An 18939-nucleotide genomic window follows, 5' to 3' on the forward strand; every position below is an offset into this window, starting at 1 on the left:
TTTGTGGCGCAGTGTGTTTATAGTTGGATGTTCTTTTTCCAATCTTGGTGCCTCCTTTCTGCCACTACCTTTGAAGTTTGAACTCTTGCTTTCAATTTGATATTCTTAAAAGAACTCCCAGTTATAGCTTATTGTCCAACTAAATCCATCCTTGGAAGAATGAAAAGTCGTCCCAAGTCAGATTCTTCCTTCCATTAATAATTACTGATAAAATCACAACTCTTTCTATAATTATTTTACAAGTGAAAGATTATAAAGATGATGATACAAAACCTGAAATTCAGATCAAATGAAAAACTCAAGTTTCTCAAAAAAATAATATTTTAAACGAAATGACGTTACCACACTCTGTTGGTGTGTTGTTGCATTATTCTCCCTGACACATTACAACGATTTTATAGCTTTATTTTTTTTAATAATGTTACTTACAGTCATTTTTACATATTTTTTATATATTTTATTAATGTGATTGATTGTATTAATTTTTTTAATACATAACTAATCACATCAATGAAGTGCGTAAAAGAATTTACAAAATTACTACATATAAAATTTTTATTATTTTTACTTTTATTCCTTAGTAGCCTTATTTTCCTTTTAAAATAAGAATAAATCTTCTCTCACCGAAAAGTTGGATCGCATGATTTTTTTTAATTTTTTTAGTAATTAAAGAAGATTTTTTTAATAATATTATATTTTTTCTAAAAAAAGCATTTAAAGATATAAAAAAGTGAATAAAAAAATCAGAAATAAAAATTGCCTTTATCGGAACCCATCTCCCTTTCTTGGGAACAAGCATTTGCTTTTAAGTTGTTATAAAGTAGGAATTCTATCGTATTTTTAAGGTAACGATGCCTTTATCTCTTATTTATTACTGTTTTATTATTTATTTATTTATTTATTTATTGTTATTTGAATATGGATTAGAAATCTTAGACCATTACATTCTTACATGATTTAGAAAAAAATATATTCAATCAACTAATATAATTATATAATTAAAAATAAATTTAATTTTATAAATATTGACATTCTTTTACTCTTTGAATTAATTTTTAAAAGTTAAATTCGTTTTTAATTAAATTACATGATTAAATTCGTTTTTTTTAAGGCATAATTTCCTTGTAAAATATTTAGAAGTATCGCACACAGATCACTTGTTATTATTGACTGATTACGTTAAGTGGAACTCATGTTTTGTTTACTAGATTGGATAATTGGGTACTTAATTGTTCTAATAATCATTGAATAATTAATCCTAGTTGTCCCGAGGATGGGTGTCAATATACAATATATTTATTTTGGGCCATATACCACAGAGATTAAGTAAGTGTTTTAAAATTCTGATGTTATTTAAATAAAAATCTGTTTTCCGGTTTGAAAAATTGAACTCATATCACACGACCATTCAATTGTTCTTGCAGGTTTATACATATTACTGCAGAAGCATATTCTCATTTGACTGTGAGCTGTCATCTTCTTCAAGTATATTAATTAGCAGAGCTTTACCGTTTCAATATTAATTCTTCTCATTCTTGGTTTATAAGTAAAGCTTTAATGGTATGCCACTTGTGATGTTGTGATCCATTATATGTGAAACTTATTCTCATTTATTTTGTTGGGACTGCTATATTTAGCTATTAATGAAATGTTGGAATTGATATGATTTTCTTCACACATTGAAACACATACTGAAATTCTTGGTATTGCCTCTCTTCTATTTGACCTGATTGTTATTTTGGTTCATGTTAGAAATGTCGTCATCATCATCATCATCAATGTCTTTTTCTTCTTTTGCTAAACATACCTCAAGTCAACCATCGTACTTCTGTGAGGTCAAACCCACATTGAAGTACTTAATTATTGCAAAAAATCTTAGACGAGACTTCTTAGGGTGTCCAAACTACAACATAGAGGTAATGGATAGCTCATACTTTAGCCGTACATTAATAATTTCTATTAGCATTCATTAATATTTTGAATTTGTATGCTCAGGGATTACCATTTTGCAAGTATTTCAAATTGGCAGATAGTAATCAAGTAATTGAGCTCCAACTTCGAGAAAGAATTGATGAACTTCTACGGAAGGAGAAAGATCTCGAGAAGATAGTCGAGCTTCTCGAAAAGAGGGAAATTGACATTCGCAAGATAGTGGATCAGCTCGAGAAGGAGTTAGGGCGTCACGCACAACTTGCTGAAAGGAAGCGTTTAGCGTCACTAAAGCGAATGTATTGGGGTGCTGCATTAGTACTCTGTTTTCTTTTTGGACGTTGGCTTTTGTTTTGAACTCCAGACTTTATGTATTTTGATGTTTGAATTTATGGACGTTGGTTGCTGCATTATTTTGGCTCTTGAATATTTGTAGGCTCTTATACTCTAGACTTGGAAGGAGTCTAGAGAAGTGAATTAGTTTGTAATTATTCGCTGAAGGTGTTTGGAGAAGTTGGTGTGAACGTAATATTTGTACATTATTGAATTTTAGAGTTGATTAGCCTTCTGAAAGTTTCCATTGGTCCTGTAATGTTAATACTTTATGAGATGCAGCTGAAAGTAATCATTTTGAAGTAGTAAGTTGGGTTTGGAATATCCAGATTGGTGTGAATGTAATTGACTGTAAATTCTTGAACTTTCAGCTTGATTAGCCTTTTGATTACTTTCAGGGATGGGAGTGACATATTTTATGATATGCAGCTTAATGGTATAAACCATGCCCAACTGGCCGAATTAATTGACACGCAATTAACAGACCAACTCAAACCTGATTGTTTGATTACAACAACAATAACATTTACGCATACACCATCCTTAACTCTCATCTAAGTCAAACACAGCTGGGCATATAAATTGTACTCCATACTTCGTATTCTAAATACAACACAACATTGATTGGGGAATTACGTACATCTGCCGTTAATACAATCTTGGTACAAACTTCTAATGTCATTACAATCATTCCAAGTCATTCCAAAAATGGCTTAAAGCTTTTAATCCATGACACGCAAGTCATCAACACCTTTCAAGTTTCTTTACAATATATCAACATAACCACAAAAAATCAAAATGACTGCCATAATAATTGTTGTATATATCAGACCAAAGTCATATATATAGCCATAAATTCAAGAACCTGATACATATTTAAAATCCTCAAAACTTGTAACTCCCACCTGTACGTGACTTTGGAAATACAAGAACCTCAAAACTGCTCCAAACATACAGAATTATAGCATCAGTTTCCATTGGTCCTATCAAGTCAATGCCAAATGAGACTGTCATTAAAAAGTAGTATATTAAATTCATTACTTTCCATTTTATTAAATATATATATGTTTATTTATTTTAAATGGGATTTATCTCAACTACCAAAACTGTCAATCTACACCCTAGACTACCAAATTTTGGTCAGTTGCACCCTTGACTGACAATTTTGGTAGTTTATTATGCAAATTTAAAACTCTATTGTCTTCTTTATATGTCATCTTCAAACTACTCAAGGGCTATGTAAAACAAATGTAATTGACATAAATATTGAAGTAAAAGGAGAAGAAGAAGAAGAAGAAGAATATTATAAAATACCAACCAAAAATTCTTCTCAATATCATTGTTGTAGTTGTGATCCATCAAAATCAACATGCACCTGTTGTAATCCGTCCAATCCAAATTGCATCTGTAAAAAATAATAACTAGTGTATTAATATGATGTCGACAAATGTCATTAAAATAGCGATAAACTACAGGGATGCACTTACACTCTGTTGATTTTGAATTACTGTTTATGGTGCTTGGGTTCCACTAATGTCATATGCTAGTATGCTACCTGGAATAGCCTGATGATAAAATTTCGTAAAAAACACAACAACAAATGAAATAGTCAAATATAAATAATAACTTATTTATTTTATCTGCAAGTGTCCAACATTGGAGACGTTCAAATCGAAGGGGCAAAATAACCTCCTGCAAGTGTCCATGACTGGTATATCCTCTCCATCTCGCTAATAAAATATGGAAAAATTTGTCAGGTATTTGGAATTGGGATAAACCATGCAAGAAGTTAATATTACTTAAATGCACCTATTTGCGTTTTCCCTTTCCTTGTGCTTTCTTCGTCTTCTCTTAACTTTTCTCAGGTATTTCTCCATCCTAGATGCTCTCCTTAGATATGGGGGTCTGCCTTTCCCTCGAACTATCTTTGGACTGAGAACTTGCGTTGAACTACTAGTTGTATAGCTGCAGTTTCCTTTGTTGTGCCACCAACATTTAAACAATTTCTGGTTAGAGATGGGGGTTCTTGGTTCTCAGAATACAGGTCAATCATTACATACAACTTAGTTGTTGCATCCTCAGTATGCTTTTTCGAACCTGCCACACAATTAATCATTTTATAACAAATATTCAACAAACTCGAATATCTATTAGCATCTTCCCACACCTCGCCTGCGTCATAGCTATTGTTAATTAACGTGTATCTTCTTTTAATGTCCTTCCTTTATCGATCCAAAATGTACTACTGTGACATTGTCTTAATCACATTACATTTGAACATGGCGAAGATGTGCTAGCATAATATCCCTCTCAGTTCAAATAAACCATAAGAACACTTGGCGACTACATCTTCCTCATTAAAATCTACTGAGTATGTCACCAGTTTCATAAAATCTTCGACACGAGCTTCATCTTCTACCATATAAGTCTTAATTGTACCCTCTCTTCTATGTAAAACTGGGTCCAAGTCGATAATGCTGGTAAGCTGGATCTGAACTTCCCTGAATTTAACATTTGTATACAAATCTTGATATCTTTTTTCAATTGGCGCTCTAGAGATGCAAGGAATTGTGAGATAAAATGAGTGGAAGTCAGCGACATTTTCGTTCTCAAATTTCTTTTTGAGGGCATTATCGTACTGATCGACAAACTCTTTCAAGTTTGTCTTAGCATGAACGTAACCATAAAAAAATGCATTCATGCTCCCGCTCCGCTGCGTCGTACTCATCCCAGCCCAAAAAATTTCTTTCAAGAAGGCCAGTACCCAATAGGCATGCTCAGTGTATAAACTCTGCAACCAGACATTATCATGCAAGTTATACGTGCTGATCATCTCATCCCAACATTTTTCAAACTCTTCCAGCTTTTGGGTGTCATAAACACATTTCATCAGTGCAGTTTTCATTCTACTTTTGTAGGAACCATAGCATCCAAGCTTTTTTGGGACTTTCTTTAGGATATGTCATAGGCAAAATCTATGTCGGCTTTCTGAAAAAACAATTGCAATTGCATTTTTCATGGCTCTATCTTGGTCAGTGATAATAGCCTTCGGCGTGACACCATCCATACACTACAACCAAGTCTAGAATAACCACACGAAAGTCTCAGCATCCTTAGATGAAATCAAGCTAGCTCCCAATAAAATTGACTGCCCATGGTGGTTTACACCAACAAATGGTGCAAAGGGCATCCCATATCGGTTCGTCAAGTATGTGGTGTCGAAGGTTACCACATCACCGAAATATTGGTAGGCAGCTCTATTACGGGGATCTGCCCAAAATACATTCTTTAGCCTCCCGTCATCATCCAGGTCCATCAGTGCAAAAAATCCCAAATTTTTGTACTGCATCCGTAAAAAGTAGTCTCGAAGTGCTCTAACACCACCTGCACCCAATCGTAGATGTCTAGCCTTATTGATGTAGTTACGACAATCTTTTTCCAAAAACGGGAGGTTCTCAAATCCACCCGCGCCTACAACCAGAGATCTGAAACTCTTGTTCATTTGGATGCCAGCCAAATTATTTGTATCTAAAACTCTTTTGATAGATTCACTCACTTCTCTATGACATTGAAAGAAGCGAGATTTCTTTGGACTAAGGCCATGGTTGTGGATATTGTGAACTGTAGTTAGCCTAAACTTTCCATCATCAGTTTTTAAGGCATTTATTTTGGCCTTACACTTCGTCTTTCCCATCGGACGTGGGTTGGAGACATTCAAGATTCTATTCCGAGCCTTCTCACCACGGGCATAGGCAAGGGTGACATATCTAACAGTTTCATCCTCTCCCCTCTCACTTCTTTTAGTCATCACCCCAAACCCGCATTTCTTACCATATTCTTTATAATAACTCATTAAATCTTTTAGGGAATTAAACTCCATCCCTGATTTTGGCTCATCATCACCATCCATTTGTATCTTCTTAGATGTTTTTGCACTGCCAGACTCAGTTTCTTGTCCATTTGGTCTATCAGAATTAATTTCTTCGACTCTAGAAGATGTACATGGCGATTCGGTTTCCTCCTCAACAACATATCTATTATCCTCTGTACCCTGAAATCTGCTTGTAACGGAGCTTGTATCGATGTTCAACAACTGGCCTTCTATGCCATGTTGAAATGGATAACTAACATTCTGGCAAAAAGAAAAAACAAACGCAATTAAACTCTTGACACAAACCAACTTATTAAAATTAAACGGAAAACATGATACCCCCACCTGTAGGTTGCTTGGATATTGGTTGGCAGCGAGAAAAGCCGATGACCATGCAGGCACTGGTCCATAGTAACCGTGAATTGGTATGTTTGGAGAAGTTGATGGTATGTCCTAAAATGAAATACTTTCAAATAGTTGATGTATTTTGAAAATAAATATCAACTAATCTCTACTCTAATGTTATTGATATATTAAATAAAATAACATACCGCGGATTGGGGATTTGAGCTAGATGATCTTAGCGTGCTAGGATGTTCTTTTCCTTTTTTCATGCTGAAAGGAAGATAATGCAGCTTGTCAATAGCAATATTGTATAACTAAAACCACATTAAAATCTACGAACTAGTACAATGGATCTCATTTAAAATAAATGTTTAATATGTCAGACATTTTGGACCACCAATCACCAATCCATTAGCACCAACTTCTGGGGGTATAGAATTTGGTTATTTACCACAAAAATATAAAAGACATGCTCGATACTTGGTAGTTGATGGTACATGCTCGATACTTGGGATTCAATCCCAACCCAGGAATAAGTTTAATTAGACCCCATAAATGGGAACAAACTGTCAGAATACTAAATTGCCTATATTTCTTTCCAAAGGGTCAAAAATAATAGGTTAGATGATCATAAAAGCATTGAAGGAAGGAGTGATACCGTGGGGTCGTGAAATTCAATTAAGATGTTGTCCATGGGCATTTTCATTCTATTAGTTATCGCCAAATTGTAACCAGACCCAGCATTCTTAATTGTATAACTAACAACATAAAAGACATTGATAGAATACTCATTCAAACAATCTGTTACCTTAAGATCCACATCCCACATAGCAACAAGAAAATGTGTAGAAACTAATGGGAACAAGAAGTTGACTAGATGTGGACTCAAACCATTCAGGGATGTAAAGGGAAAATAAAATATTACACAACATGATTAGACAAAAATGATGCTTTTCAACTCTGAAAATGCCTTAAAGATGATCCATTTTGCCTTTTTAATTCATTTTGCAAGTAGAATAAGAACAAGAACAACTTCCAAATAATAGAATGTTTAAAGAACAACAGAAAATCAAGGTGTGGAAGAGAAAGAAATACATCTAAGTCAACCGTGGCAATGGAAGAAGCAGAGCAGAAATCGAGTCCAACCCACATCGTTCGGCGGCTAAAATCTGGGATGTGTGAGAATGGTGTGTAACCTCAACAGTACGTTCCGTCCACGGCAGCGACCACAGACACAGACGGAATCACAGAGAGAGAGAGTTTCAGAGCTCGGCTAGCAATGGGTTCAGCTCGGTCGTTCTCCACGTCATTCGATGGCTAAAATTTGGAAACTGTGAGAATGACGTGTTACAGCAATAGTACGTTCCGTCCACAACAGCGACAATAGAAACAAACGGAATCAAAGAGAGGGAGTTTCAGAGCTCGATGGCAATGGGGTCAGCTCGCTCGGTTCTGGGTCTGAGGTTTCCCTCCCATTTTCCCGCATATTTCAATCGGGTTCTTTTTTTTTTAATTTATTATTATTTTAAATGACGTGGTACTGCCACATCAGATGGTTTCGCGCCAGTTACACACTGGTGGTTGCAAATAGAAGAACTGTTTGTAGATATGGATATACTACCATTCGAATTTTGAAGAGGCATCCATGGACTTTGAATGTTGTTGGATTTATCGTTTTGGACATTCCATTCCATAATGCTTCTTCCTATTTCCTGGATGAGAAAGCCATGAATATTTTGGTTGCCGATCCATCATTAACCCTTAAAACTCTAGCCACTAGCGTGAGAAGGAAACCAAATATCTAAAGAAGAATATAATGACAATTACAAAAGAAAAAAAAAACAGCAGTTTTTCATGTGCTTCCCTTTTATATTGGTCAACGTTTCAGAAAGTTTCTGGAATTCGAGTAACGTTTTTATTACAGCTCTAAAAAGTATCTCCAGTTGGAAAAGCTCCTCAGTCTTTTGAGCCTCTGCAGTGTCGATATCATTCGTATAGGTATGGACATCAGCTCTCTCTTCTTTGATTTCCCGCCGCATGCAGCTTGAAAGGAACTTCTGAATTTGTAGGTGTTGATTTTTTGTGTCTTTTTGTAGTCCCACACCGGTGGGAAATATGAAAGAAGCAGATTTTTGAGATTATAAATAAGAGGCTTAGCCTCTCAGTTTAAGTGCATCCATGGACTTTGAATGTTGTTGGATTTATCGTTTTGGACATTCCATTCCATAATGCTTCTTCCTATTTCCTGGATGAGAAAGCCATGAATCTTTCGACTGCCGATCCATCATTAACCCTTAAAACTCTAGCTACTAGCGTGAGAAGGAAACCAAATATCTAAAGAAGAATATAATGACAAATAAGATCATTTGAGTCACATCTTCAACTAGAAGATCGGGTTAAAGCCTCAAACTTACACAAATCACACGTTCCCTCTTGATTTCTCATCAAACCCACCACTCTTCCAAAATCTAATTTAGGCATTTCTGAATGTTCTTCAGTCTTTCACAGATCTAGATCCGGATCTCATGTCTGTAAAGAAGAAGTATTTGAGGAAGAAGTAGAAGGGGAGGAAGAACAGGAAGAGAGTGTTAGGTGAAGTGGACAAAGAAATCATAGAGTAGAAAGTCTGTATGGTTGAACAGTGTAGTCCTGTACACAGAGTTGAGCAGACGCCAAATCTGCATAGCAGAAGTCCAAGGGTGAAAGACTTATCTAAAGGAAAGATTAGAGGATGGGCGTATAGGCTCAAATTCAATAAGCGAACCAGAAGATGGTAAGGATTCAATCTCTTCTAGACGATTGAGAATCCAAAATATATTCACACTTTGTGGTAATCACAGGGAGCTGTCTCAACACATCAGCACCCCAGTACCTGCTAAAAAGAGATTTGGGACCATTGATCCCCAAACATCTCCAGTGATGAGACTTGGGTATACTACAGTGAACAATTTCAGTAAGGAAAAATTGGAGGCCCCTGAACGTGGAGCAACAAGTCCAGCATTAACTGTGGAGCCATTTGAATCAATCAAAGAAGTGAATGAGCAGAAACTGACAGAATCACAACTGAACAAGAATCCAGTATATAATGAGATGGTTTTGGCTTCAAAGGAGAACTACGACCCCTCATATGTGGTAATGATGAACAGCAATACGTGAAATGGGAGGCTTCCAAGGAAAATCCTGGCATTTTCATTACCACCTTGCTGACCTGAGGAAGTTGATTGAAATTTATCTTGGTGCAGACAATCAAGCATTCACTTTTCTTCTGCTTGGGGTATGTTAAATTTAGCTCAGCTTATTATTAGAGCAATTCCTTTTTCTTGAAATCATTTTAAATTGGATTACTCACAGGATGTAGTTACACTACTCTCTGCGGGATTTGTTCTTTCATGCGAAATGATTTTGCAATGTTACTATAATGTTTTAGATGAGTACACAGGACCTCACCGCAACTCCCGTTCCAAGAGAGAAGGAAGGATTGATACAGGCCATCGCGTGTTTTTCTCTTAAAACAATTGACAAAGCATTGCCTTTTCTTTTCTTGGCAACAAAGCATTTGCTTTTTGATCAACACAATCCCACAAAGCACCGTCTTTCGGATGACCCAAAAAAAAAAAAGTCATATGGTGGACCTGTAATGATTTTTTAAAAGAAGATTTTATGAAATTAATTCTCTTTAAAATGTCTAGTTAATGTTAAATACAGTTATATATTATTCAAGTATTGGGCATTACTTTTAAAAATACTAAAATTTAAAGTGTAATTAATAATTATTATTTTTTTGTTAGCTCTTTGAGGTGCATATTTTAGGATGAGGAATGCTACACAACTTCTTAATACTTCATACTCTATTTTTTTTTAATTTTTTAATATTTTTTTTGGATTTATTTTTTTTAAATTAATTTAATTCTTTTATTTATTATTTATATATTAAATATTTAATAAAAATAAAATAATAAAAAAATGTGGAGTGTAGAGTGTTGAGAGATTGTGAAGATTTTTTAAAAGGATTTGCTTTTGAAATCCAGTTGTTTCTCACTCGAGTTCTCAGACGATACTTTTCAACGGCGCACTTTACGAAGAGGGTGAACTACATGGCTTTGGGATTATTCTTTATTATTATTTTAAAAGAAAAATCTTCTTATCATCTTCACACTTTATATATTATATTTATTTTAATTTATTTTATTTTTTCTATAATAAATATGTAATGTGTGGATGATAAATAGAATAATTTAATTAGTTTAATAAGAATAAATTAAAATAAAAAATAAAAAAATAAAAAATAATATTTTAATATATAAAGTGTGTGGTGTGGGATGATTTGTAGCATATCTCTATTTTAAAATATTGAAAGTAGTAAGAAGGTCAGTTTAGATAGAGGAGTATTTTCAGTATATTTTATTATTATTTTTACATAAATGTTTTTATTATTTTATACTATTATTCATTTTATTTAATATTTTACTATATTTTTTTATTATTTACAAAATATCTAATTCACTCTAATATTCGAACGCGGTTTAAAAATTTAAAGCATGTTACTATGTCCACAATCATGAATCCTCGCTTATCAGTCAAATTTTCTAATTTTTTAAACTTTTTAGACACTTTTAAATAATTAAAAAATACTTATTTATTTAAAAATTATTACTTAACCATTAAGTAAAAGAAAATAAAAAGGGCCTTCACTAGTCACTACCGCACGTGAATCACAATAAGCAAGCTTGTACAACTCCAGCGTAGGATTCAAGCTCTAGGTTTTTTCATCGGAACGTCTTGCACTTCTGCTTTACGTAGAATTATTTTCTATGGAATCTCCGACAAATGGCAGTGGCTGTTTTCCGTCGAGCTCTGTGGACTTCACCGAAGAAGAGGTCCCTATTCTTCTTCTCCAATTCTTCATTTCGTTTACCATGTGTGTCTTTCAGTTAGATTTGCTGTTTCTTATTTTTCTTACTTCTCTGTGTCTTTCTGTTAGAATCTAAAGTTTTTGAGATTCTTGAACTGCATGGATTGTTGAGAGTCGGAGGATTGGTTTTGTTGGTTTTTTTTTTTATCTACCAAAAATGCGTCTAATGTGCTGAAATGAAAAAGGCCCCTTTTTTTTGGTTCCTTTTTGTTTTCAGATGTTTTGTCTTGCTAGAAAACATAGTAAAGAGAAGAAACTGTGTGGTTGAATATAGATGTTTTGAAAATCAATATTTAGTAGATTTGAAGAGTCTACTTGGGAACGGAGATTTTAATTTATATTTATTTGGTAGAGATTTTCAGTTGTGTTTTCCATTATATCATTAGTAGTCATTGTCCTTGTTAGAGTAGTGCGAATGAAGCAAAGTATGAGCAGAGGATTTTGTAATATTCTCACTGTATTGATATGTGATATTGTACAGGTATATATATACACTGTAAAGGAATCAAATAAGGAATAAAGTTTGTTATGGGTAACCGTAGATAATAACAAACTATTGTCTACGGTATTTACAAAGAATGCACACCATGTGCTTGTGATAATGCTCAGTACATATTTATCTAAGGAACATCAAGGCTATTTATTCTAATACGCCCCCTCGAGTTAAAGGGTGTGTCAACAACATTGAGACTTGATTTAAAATGAAGAAATTTGTCAGCTACAAGAGGCTTGGTGAGTACATCGGCAATTTGATCTTGAGAACTGATGAACGAAACTTTTAATGTATTGGCAGCAACTCTATCCCTCACAAAATGATAATCAATATCCAAATGTTTTGTTCTGGAATGGTAAACTGGATTTGCTGAAAGATATGTGGCCCCAAGGTTATCACACCATAAAATAGGAGCTTGAGATAAGGGAATACCAAGTTCACGCAAGACAGTTTGAAGCCATATCAATTCGGCTGCAGATGAGGCAACAGATTTGTACTCAGCCTCTGTTGAGGATCTGGCCACGGTGGACTGCTTTTTGGAGCTCCAAGATACCAAGTGTTGACCCAAGAAGATGCAATAAGCTCCAGTTGAGCGACGATCATCGGGACAGCCACCCCAATCAGCATCGGAGTAGGCTTGAAGGGTGAGACTCGATTTTGAGGTGAAGAAGAGGCCATGATTAATTGTAGATTTCAAGTATCTCAAAATCCTTTTTACTGCACTCCAGTGGGGTAGTTTAGGTGCATGTAAAAATTGGCAAACCTTGTTCACAGCAAAGGCAATGTCTGGTCTCGTGAATGATAAATACTGTAACCCTCCTACAATACTCCTATATAATGTAATATCTTCAAAATCAGGAGTGTCAAATTTGGACAGTTTTAAAGAGGCTGACATGGGAGAAGACATGGGCTTGGCGTGAAGCATATTACTACGGGTGAGAAGGCTTTTAAGATATTTTCGTTGGGACAACAGAATGCCATCTTGAGTGTAGTGCACTTCAATACCAAGAAAATAAGCTAGTCGGCCAAGATCTTTTACAGGGAAAGCAGTACCCAAATCATGTATTAAACCAGTAATTGCAGATGATTTTGATGATGTGATGACAATGTCATCCACGTAAACCAGCAGATAAATATGAACATCAAGGCTATTTAGTATGAATAGAGATGGATCTGCCCTAGAAGCAACAAAACCATAGTTAAGCAACCAAGTACTTAGCTGGGCAAACCAAGCTCGAGGAGCTTGTTTGAGGCCGTAAATTGCCTTCTGAAGCTTGCAGACGTGGTGTGGCCGAGTTGCATCAACAAAGCCTTGAGGTTGTTGCATGTAAACATCATCTGTCAAGACCCCATGTAAAAATGCATTTTCTATGTCAATTTGATGCATGAGCCATCCTCTGGAAACAGCAATTGATAACACAAGCCGAATTGTCGATGGCTTCACAACAGGACTGAAAGTGTCCTGGAAATCAATTCCAGGTTGTTGATGATACCCCTTCGCAACCAAACGGGCTTTTCTTCGTTCAAAGGAGCCATCCGAAAGAGTTTTGGTGCGGTAGACCCATCGGCAACCCAGAACATTTTGGTGAGAATTAGATGGAACCAACGTCCAAGTGGAATTTCGAAGAAGAGCTGTATATTCAGCTTTCATTGCTTGCTGCCATTCATCAAATTTGGAGGCTTGAGAAAAGCTTGAAGGATCATCTGGAACCTGTGCAGAAATAGTTAGACAATGTCGAGTGGGATATGTAATCGTGCCATCCATAAATAGACGAGGACGGGATGAGTTGGTTTTGGATCTTGTAATGATGGGAGAACGTGGCTGAAATAAGATGCTGGAGGATGGTAATGGATTTGCTGAAGAGTTTGATAGTGGATTTGCTGAGGAGGAAGGAGGATGTGCAGGTGACAGAGTCGAGGAAGGAGAAGAAGGGCGTGAATTTGGTAAAGGTAGAATCGGGAAATGAGTTGGAAGAGATGATGGTTGGGGTGGGCCGGAACCAAGGATGGAAGGGCTTGGACTTGGGTTGATTAGTGAGGAGGACGGAATTGGGCCAAGAAGAGAGGAAGAGAAGAGAGGTAGATGAGCTGGTGGCTGAACTGGTGTTGGAGAGGATTGCATGGGCTTTGTGTGAGAAAAGGGAAAGGAATTTTCATTGAAGAGGACATCACGGGAGACATATAATTTTTGAGTTTTGAGATCCATACATTTGTAGCCTTTATGAACTGGACTATACCCAAGGAATACACAAGAGGTGGACCGAAAATTTAGTTTATGAGAATTGTATGGCCTTAAGTTGGGCCAGCACTCACAACCGAAAATTTTGAGAAATTTGTAGTCCGGTTCACAGTTGTAAACTTTGGAGTAGGGAGATTTATTTTTAAGAGTAGGGGTGGGAAGCAAATTTATTAGATAAACGGCAGTTTCAAAAGCTTCAACCCAATAGTGAAAAGGAAGAGAAGCTTGGGCTAGGAGTGCAAGCCCAGTTTCAACGATATGACGGTGTTTACGTTCGACTAACCCATTTTGTTGATGAGTGTGAGGACAAGAAAAACGATGTGTAATGCCAAGTTGTTTGCATATGGAGGTGAGAGGTTTGAATTCACCACCTCCATCGGTTTGTAATGTAATTAACTTGGAATTAAACAAGTGTTCAACAAATGGTAAAAAATTGGAGAAAATACTATGTACATCAGATTTTAACTTCATCGAAAAAAACCAAGTGAAGCGTGTATAGTAATCAACAAACGAGACATAGTATTTGTAACCATTTTTTGAAACATAGTGAGCCGGGCCCCATACATCAGCACAAATTAAATCTAGGGGCTTTGTGTAATGCTCGAATGTAGAAGAAAAAGGCAATTGATGACATTTTGCAAGAGGACAAACTGAACAATAGAAAACTGAATCTGTGGGAAAATAAGGCAAGCATTTTGAGTGCAAAACACGAGAGACCAAGGCTAGAGATGGATGCCCAAGCCGTCTATGCCAGTGAGCAACTGAAGTACGTTCTCCAACATGAACAGAAGGCAGTGAAGACTTGGTAGTGGGAAAGGTATAAAGGCCATCACGGGTGACTCCTGTGAGGAGGATTTTCTGTGTCGCCTTGTCCTTCACAAGAAAATGTGTGGCATGAAATTCAAAGAAACACTTGTTATCAATGCAAAATTGAAGAACAGAGACTAGATTCTTTGTTATAGAAGGAACATAAAGTAAATTTTGAAGACGAAATGAAGAGGAATTGAAGGTGAGAGAGGAGTCACCGAAATGGTCTATTTGAAGGCCCGTACCATCACCCACTCTAATGGTCTCACTACCTGCATAAGGCTCAGAAGACATATTCAAGTTAGAGAAATCATGAGTGAGGTGATGAGTAGCAGCAGAATCGGGGTACCAAACCGATTCAAAGGAGGGGTGTTGAGCAGTGTAGTTTGCTGAAAAAATTTTGGGAGCTTCATACTGATACGAATGATTAAATCGTTGCCTACACTGAAGAGCAACATGGCCAGTCTTTTGACAGACTTGACACACTGGACGTTGCAAGTTATACTGCTGATATTGAGGCTGTGGTGCAGAGTATTGAGAAGACTGAGTACGTCCACCACGGTTTGTGAAATAGCCACGGCTTCGACTGCTACTACTACGTCCTTGACGTCCGCCTCGAAAAGAACTTCTTCCACGTTGATCACGGGAGGCAGAGGTGAAATGAGCGGATGGTTCAACAGGAAAAAGTGAGGATCGATTGTGATGCGCAACACGGTTTTCATGTATAAGAAGGAGTTGGTAAAGTTCGTGAGTAGAAATAGGATCAAACCGAGTGGTAATAGAAGTTACAAATGACTCGTATGAGGGACCAAGACCATTAAGAATATAGGTGATGAGTTCTTTTTCTGAGAGAAAGGTTCCAGTTGCAGCGAGAGAGTCAGATAGCTGGCGCACCTTGCCAAAATAGTCTGAAATGTTTTGGTCACCTCTAGAGAGATTTGTGAGCTGAAAGCGCACTTGAAACTCTTTGGCTTGTGATTGAAAGGAGAACATAGAGGAAAGAGAGGTCCAAAGTTGATAGGATGTAGTGGAAGATAGAACATGATGGAGTATGGATTCAGAGAGGGAAGAGAAAAGGACGCTGAGGACAAGTTTGTCCGTTTTGCGCCAAGTAAGAAAGGCTGGATTGATCTTAGGAGGAGCATTGGACGAGTGAGGAAGATATTCAGGTGGGGAAGGAGAAGACCCATCGACAAAGGAGAAGAGATCCTGCCCGATTAGATAAGCCGAAATCTGGACTTTCCAGAGAATGTAATTTTCAGAGGATAGTTTGGTGGTAACAATATGAGAAAATGAGGAAGTAATATTAGGAGGAGATGAAGGAGGAGGTGGTGGAGGTGGGGGAGGTGGGGGATTGGGAATTTCTTCAGCCATGGATCGAGGACGATTAGTCTGTAGCTCGTGATACCATGTTAGAGTAGTGCGAATGAAGCAAAGTATGAGCAGAGGATTTTGTAATATTCTCACTGTATTGATATGTGATATTGTACAGGTATATATATACACTGTAAAGGAATCAAATAAGGAATAAAGTTTGTTATGGGTAACCGTAGATAATAACAAACTATTGTCTACGGTATTTACAAAGAATGCACACCATGTGCTTGTGATAATGCTCAGTACATATTTATCTAAGGAACATCAAGGCTATTTATTCTAATAGTCCTCCAAAACCCAGATGAAGTGTATTTTGTATAAAAGTGGCTCATATATGAGTTCCGAAACCATTTTGGCCAATGCGTTTTATTTTGAAACAGAGTATTTCAAAGATTTATCAATCAAATTCTAGTATTTTGGCCTTCTGTTTATACGGGCTAGCCAGGAACATTTCATATTTACTAAAAGGCTACGTGTATGATTTTACTCGGCTATTGCAAAGCAAAGGCAAAATCTGTCTGATGGAAGAGTATGCTTTATGCTCTCGGAGCGAAAGATATATAGACCTCGAATTTCTCCCGTCTATGTGTGCCACATGATGTGTGGAGGTTCATGGAACTGAGTGGCAGATAGTTAAATCATCCCTGCCACCTGCTTTATTTTTTAGGTTATAAAAATCATGAAGTGTGTATATAGGGGAAAACCAGTTTGAGGTTAGGTTTAATATTTAGTTGACATTTTAGGAGCATGGTTAACGTCAGGTGACATGCTATATGGTATGAACGGATTTAAGGCAGTAAATAGACGCATAACCTACTTCCACTTGAATGTATTTGGTGTTTGTTTTCTTTTTACATAAAATTCTGCTTGGATTTCTGTGTGAAATTCTGCTTGGATTTCTGTGTGATGTTATATTTTCACTTGAAGTCTCTCTATGAGCCAAATATAATTTTCATATGTTGTGTTGTGTCTTGTAACACATGACATAAAGCTGAAGCTAAGTTTGGCTCCCTGTTTGTCAGATACCTATTACAGAGTTGTTTTGTGTTCCTGTTAAGCTCAGATCAACCTTCTATTCTCGTTGTCGTTCCCCCTTCACCACCCCCTCGCCACCCCTCCCCTCCCCCCCTCCCTCCTCCTCTCCAAAAATAAAAAGCGTCTTGCCATTTTGAAGTTGCATAAAAAAGAAATAACTGCTATACAATTTTTGAGTGCTCTCAATTAATTATATTGGCTTTTGGTCACAGATAAGCTTATACTTGAAGACAATAAATACAATATCTTTAAAAGTTAAAAGATATGAGACAATTAGCAATCTCAAATCAATGATACGCGAGAAGGCAGGCATTTCAGAGAATGTCCAGGAGCTCTTTTTTGTTGGTAATCAGCTCAAGAATGACCGGAGGCTAGTTGATTATGGTATCCCGCAAGGCTCCACCCTCCACCTTGTTCTACAGAATCTAGTTGCAATGAGAATATATGTTAAAATGCCATCAGCTCAGAAAATCATTGCAGTTGATTTAAGGACTTATGATACTATCCAAAACATCAAATCAATCATTCAAGCAAAGGAGGGGATTCAACCAGATCGGTACACTCTTATCCACAATGGAAAAGTACTTGAGGATGACAGGATCCTAGCTGCACTCAATATTCCAAATGAGTCAACCATTCATTTGATTTTTAATCCGAAAGATGTCATACCAATTTTTGTCAGAACAGTGACTGGAGAGATTTTGAAACTCGAAGTTAAAGTTTTGCATACAGTCCATGATGTCAAGGCAATAATTGAGAGCATGACAGGTGTCCTGGTGAATGATTTGGATCTGATCTATGCAGGAAAGCGAGTCGAGGATTCCAAGACATTGGCTTCTTATGACATTAAAGAAGAAGCCACCCTAGACATGTTTCCTGCCATGATGCAGATATTTGTTAAGACATGGACTGGGAAGACCATTACTCTTGATGTACAAAAAGGTAATACAATCGCAGATGTCAAGGACAAGATTATTCACAAACTGAAGATTTTAGCTGATCACCTGAGTCATGTGAGCATTATATTCGCTGGAAAAAGGCTTGATGAGGGCCAAGATTTAGCAAGTTATGGCGTCCTGATGCATTCCACTCTCCACATGGTCTTTTCGCCTTCAGCAAGAATCAGTCAGATGAAATTAGCTGACATCGGGAACCCAATACAAAACTTTACTACCATTCGCATTTTGAAGAGTATGATTGAGAAGAAGATGAAAGCTCCAGTGAAGGAAATTTACTTTCAGGGAACAGCTTTGCGGGATGATCGTTCACTTGCATATTACAGGATTGACAGTGAGGCATCGGTAAAGGTTATTTTTTGAAGGATGTTAGACGTGTAATGAAATCTAAATGTGTCTGGAAAACATGAGAATAGACATGCAGTGGATTGTCTTTTAATATACCGTGTAATTCTGCAGATATAGAATATGTGACAAAAATGTAGTTGTGAAATAGATGGAATTCATGGTTTGAAAGGCATTTTAAAGTTGGCCCAAATAGATCATGATACAGCAGGGTCATGAAAGTAAAACATGGAGTTACCACATGGATTATTTAGAAAATGGTCTCCTTTAATTGGTAATAGAATCTTAGGGCTGTGT

General features: G+C 36.5%; 1 protein-coding gene across 1 annotated transcript; it reads left to right on the plus strand.

Moving 5' to 3' along the window:
- The first annotated feature begins 11172 nt into the window (after positions 1-11172).
- On the plus strand, positions 11173-18824 carry LOC122276804 (polyubiquitin 12-like). The gene is made up of 2 exons (XM_043086709.1): positions 11173-11355; positions 17554-18824. The coding sequence occupies exons 1-2, from the start codon at positions 11290-11292 to the stop codon at positions 18658-18660; spliced, it is 1173 nt and encodes a 390-aa protein (XP_042942643.1). The 5' UTR covers positions 11173-11289; the 3' UTR covers positions 18661-18824.
- Positions 18825-18939: the final 115 nt, after the last annotated feature.

The sequence above is a fragment of the Carya illinoinensis genome, chromosome 1 (genome assembly GCF_018687715.1).
Source record: "Carya illinoinensis cultivar Pawnee chromosome 1, C.illinoinensisPawnee_v1, whole genome shotgun sequence".
Classification (NCBI taxonomy): Eukaryota; Viridiplantae; Streptophyta; class Magnoliopsida; order Fagales; family Juglandaceae; genus Carya; species Carya illinoinensis.